This window comes from Chrysemys picta, chromosome 1 (assembly GCF_011386835.1).
Source record: "Chrysemys picta bellii isolate R12L10 chromosome 1, ASM1138683v2, whole genome shotgun sequence".
NCBI lineage: Eukaryota > Metazoa > Chordata > Testudines > Emydidae > Chrysemys > Chrysemys picta.
In genome coordinates, this window is record NC_088791.1 from 352700153 (window position 1) to 352705246 (window position 5094).

Genomic DNA, 5094 nt, shown 5'->3' on the forward strand with positions numbered 1-5094 from the left:
TAATAAAATAGTAGAGGAAAAAGATTTTATGCGATACCAGTCTCTGGGAAGCCATCTCGTGTGGTGATGTTACATTCACCTTATAGAGAAACTATGCGCCCCAAAGTTACACTTTTCAGCTTTTATCATTTATATGAATATTTCACAAGTTACACATCTCTTTACATGTCACTAAAATCCAACCCACCTGTTTGTCCCAGATCCCCAATGTAAGTGGTGAACTATTGTGGGGAACTTTCCTGCTTTCTGCTTTACCCCAGAGGAATTGTCTAGCAAAAATGTCTGAGTCCTCGCTCCCACTCCCTTTACCCAGAGGCCTACCTGAGCTAAAGGATTCCCCTTTCACTGTCCAGTGTGGCAGAGTCCTCATAATGGTGACACGGCTGGGCCCAGGGTTCCTGGGAGGCTGAACCCTCAGTCTCACCATGGTCACTTAGGACAGGGCCTAGGCTGTCCCCATTCTGGGGTACTCTCTTCAAACGGGACACTTCCCTCAACCACCTGTCAGTTCATTAAATTCAACCCAAATATTATTTATTAAACAGCAACTGTAAGAAAAATAAGGAAAAAATGGGAAAGATTCAAGGAAACAAGGGAGCTGCTCTGTGGACATGGGAATATCACAAACAGTATCTCTGGGACATAAGGAAAGTTCACAATCTGTTCCTCACACTTTCCAGGCCTCCTGCCCGGGCCCTGGCTGTGCTGTGGTGATACCCCACATATGGCACCTGCTCTAGGTGGCAGGATCTTTCCCCCCCCCATCAGATTCATGTCAGATTCGAGTCAGTGGATGCAGGCAAGCAGCTTCTGCAGGTGTATTTGCCCACTTTGTCACGAAGCTCTTTTGTTTTGATCCCATAAATGATAGGGTTGAGCATGGGGGGAAGGAGGAAATAGAGGTTGGCCAAGATGATGAGAACATGGGGAGCGATGCCCTGACCGAACCGGTGTGTCAGAATGGAGAAGAGGAAGGGAGGATAGGACGTCAGCATCACAAAGATGTGGGCTGTGCAGGTGTTGAGGGCTTTCTGGTGGGCTTTCTTGGAAGAGATTCTGAGGAGAGCCCTAATGATCAGACCATAGGATAGGAGAATGAGCGTCAGGTCTAACCCGATGACTACAATTGCTACCACCAAGCCGTACATCCTGTTGACTGTGATGTCCCCACATGACGTCTTTGCCACAGCTATGTGGTCGCAGAACATATGGGGGATAATGCGGTTGGCACAGAATGGCTGCCTGCTCAGGAGCAGGGGCAGAGGCAGAGTGCAAAGAACAGCTCTCATCAAACCCACTAGCCCTAGCTTAGCTATTCGTGCATTGGTGAGGATGGTGGTGTATCTCAGAGGGTTGCAAATGGCAACGTAGCGATCGAAGGCCATTGTCACTAGGATGGCTGAGTGCATCACAGAAGATGTGTGAAGGAAGAACATCTGGGTGAGGCAGCCACCCACAGTAATGCCTTTCAAATTGAACCAAAAGATACACAGTGCCTTCGGCATAATGAAGGTAGGCGTGGCAATGTCTGTGAATGCCAGCATGCAGAGGAGCAGGTACATCGGCTTGTGCAGGGTCTTCTCTTTGCCTACAACAAACAGAATCGTGGAATGTCCAAAAAGGCCGATAATGTAGACCATAGTTAAAGGGATGGAAATCCAGATGTGGGCAGCTTCCAGGCCAGGGATGCCTGCTAGGATGAGTGTTGAAGGGTCAAAGGGGGTGAGGTTAAAAGCTGCCATGAGATGGTCAATGCATCGATCAGGATCAGAAATGCTCAAGGTGCCTGTGAAGTGAAAGAAGCAGAGGGAGGGGAGGTTACACACTTTATAACAAATTGTACGGTAAATATTTTATAGTTATTACCAATCTAGAAAGGGGGGTAAGCAGTGAGGTGGCAACATTTGCAGAGGGCACCAGATTATTTAGAGCATAGTCAAGTACAGAGAAGTCCTCTGAGGGAGCTAACCAAGCGAGGTGAATGGGCAGCATGATGCCAGATGAACTATGATAGCAATAACTGAAACATGAATGCTAGTTGAATAGAAAATCTTGAACTCCTCAAACACCTAACAAGGTTCTAATTTAACTGTATGAATTCAGGACCGGGACCTGTGAGTCATGGTACACAGCTTTGTGAAACCCTGCTCAAAGTTCAAGCATGGACATTAACTTAGCAAAACATTGAGATCCAGAAGGAGGGGGATGGGAAATCTTAGAGAAAATACAATGCCGTGAAATCAGTCAGTCAATGTTTCACCTTCCCCTAGCCTTCTCTGTGTAGTACTGGGCACCCTTCTTACATGGGATATTGCAAAACTAGAAGGGTTCAGGGAAAGGTAATGAGAATGATCAAGGGCCCAGGGAAACAATCATACAGAGAGAGATTGAAAAGCCTGGGATTGTTACCTTACAAAGGAGATGAATTAGAGGGGACATGAGAAAAGTCTGTAAAATACTGACTGTTAAAGAGTAGATCGAGAATGTGTTTTCCCTGTTTTATGACGCAAAAGGACAATCAATTACACTGAAATGTGGCAAATTTAAAACAGAAAAAAGAGTGATTTCTTAACTCAATTCCTAATTAGACTGAGAAACTCATTGCTGCAAATGGTAGTTGAGGCCATGAGCTAAGTAAGAATCAGGAAGGGTTTGGAAATGTGCATGGATAGTGAGACTATCCAGTTACAATAATTACAGCTAAATAAATATTTTGGCAAACCTATATGCCCACATATCAGGGCAAAAGCCAATCTGTAGCTGTTAGGCATGAAGATGACACCCTCTTCACGGTTAGGTTATCCCCCCATCCTCCTAGTGCTGGGTGTCTTATATCTTCTTCTGCAGCACCAGGGGCTGTCACTGATATGAGAGGACACTGGACTAGATGGACCATAGGCTTCATCCATGATGAAAATTCCTATGTTGGAAAGGAGCCAAATTTCCCCTATGGAAATAGACATTATCCTGCTTTACTCAACAAATGTGTATGAAGGGCACAGGGGTCTTGGTATTTAAGGCTACAGGCCTGTACCTCTGGTAATTCCCTTGGTTTTTTTGGTGAGACACTTTGTTACAGGCACCCAGATATGTGTGACGCTATGTCTGCACTACTGCAGTAAGTCAACCTAAGTTACGCTACCCCAGCTTGGTGAATAACGTAGCTGTAGTCGACATAATTTAGGTCAACTTACTGCAGTGCCTACACTGTGCTGGGTCAACAGAAGACACTCTCCCGTCTACGTACCTTATTCTCCTCATCTGGAGATTCATACTTCATACTGTTCAGAGTTTGAACCAGGGCAGGACAGTACAGCTCTCGGTCCTGGGAGGCACCTCACCCATGAAGAGGAAGAGCTGTGGTGAGCATGGGGCAGCTCAGAGGTTGTGGGATCCAGGGATGACTGAGGAGCATGGAGAAGACACTGGCGAGCAGCGTGCTGTTGGAATCAGGGCTGCCTAGGATGGGGAAGGAGAGTACAGACAGGGGGTCAGAGTATGATGGGAGACCGAATCAGCTGAGGAGCAAATTGTGACGGGTTCTCCATTGAGTGTCACCTGGAACTGGGGTTCCACTGAGCCCTCTGCCTCACCAGACTGGGGTCCCTCTTTCTATGTGCTGCTCTGACAAGCTGCTCCCCTTCCTGCATCTCTACGAGCATTCAAACAGGCAGGACACACCCAGCTGCTCTCTGGCAAGACACTGCATGAACCCACAATACAGAGGCTACAACCAAAATAACTCCCTAGCCTAGGACCAAGAGCTGTACCATCCTGCCCTGGTCCAAACTCCAAACACTATGAATTTGTTACCTTGCACCAACAATCACAAAGAAAATGTTAATTTCAGTAGCGCGGCCCATGTGTCCATGTCATGCTTCTCCCCGCCTCCACCACCCCAGTGCTGCTTGCCTATCCCTGTACAACCCAGACCTGTCCCCACCACCCTCAGCACTGCCTGCTTCTCTTGGCACACCTTATTCCCTGCCCTAACAACCCTCAGCACTGCCCTCCTGTCCGTGTACACACCACTCCTCTCCCCCACAACCCTCAGTGCTGCCCACCTGCCCGTACAACCCGCTCTCTTTCCCAGAACCCACAGGGCTGCCCACCTGTCCATGTACATCTGACTCCCTGCTCCAGAACCCCCAGTGCTGGCCTCTTGTCCATGTAGTTCCCCGACCCCCACAACTTCCAGCCCTATCACACAGTGATACCCCTCACCCAGGACCAAAACCAGGTGCCAGACCCCACAGAGACAGTGAGAGCTCACAGACAGCTCACAGAACTTCCTCAAACTACATTAAACTCAGTGTCTGCCTGCACCGGGGAAAAGGGGGAGATCAGCCTGAACTGCCTTTCTGGGGGCAAAGGGAACCCCAGCAGCAGCTCAACTTGTGTAGGGAAGGAGAGAGGGACACACCCAGCAGAAGGGAGAGAGAATGTGACACTAAAAAGGGCCAATGTGAGCAACTCTTCCTCGAAATGCCAAAACTTTAAATTATTGCAGCCTGTTAGAAAACCAGACACCCCTTCCTGAGGCTGCTTTTCCATGTGGGCAATTGCTGACATTGCCACTAAGGTTTAATGGGGTTGCTTACGGGAGGCAGGATGGTATGGATGGGGGATGGCGTCAGAGACAATCTGATATAAAGATGTCCATGTTATGTTACTGAGACGGTCTCTTGGCCCAGGAGGCCTTGTTACACCTTTTGTCTGTGCATTAGGCAGGATGTGCAGTCCCTATTTCGCCCAGTTTCATGACTCTGAGCCACAGTGACCTGGATACTGCACATCCCCCACCCCGCCCTCGCCAAACACACACACACACACACACTGTGTGTTCCTGGACCTCCCCCACTGCGACTTCCATCACTGGCTGGTTTCCTCTAAGCCAGAAACATGCTTTTATTTTACTGCCTTTTGGTGCTTCTCATCCTTTCCGAAACCAGAGATGCAGGGGCATGGAGAGAGAACACTCCACTCCCTCCCTGAAAAAAATTGTTATCCTAATTGTTCTGAACCTCTAAGCCTGTGAATTCAAGATTTCAGCAACTCACCTGCCAGTTCTTCTTTGGTCCAAACGAGCTCACC

The 5094-nt window shown here is 48.3% G+C and overlaps 1 protein-coding gene across 1 annotated transcript; it reads right to left on the reverse strand.

The window, feature by feature from the left end:
• Nucleotides 1-770: 770 nt before the first annotated feature.
• LOC101946089 (olfactory receptor 52D1-like) lies at nt 771-1778 on the reverse strand. The gene has a single exon (XM_005312475.2). It carries the CDS (start codon nt 1740-1742, stop codon nt 771-773), a length of 972 nt encoding a protein of 323 aa, XP_005312532.2. The 5' UTR covers nt 1743-1778.
• Between the last annotated feature and the right edge of the window lie 3316 nt (nt 1779-5094).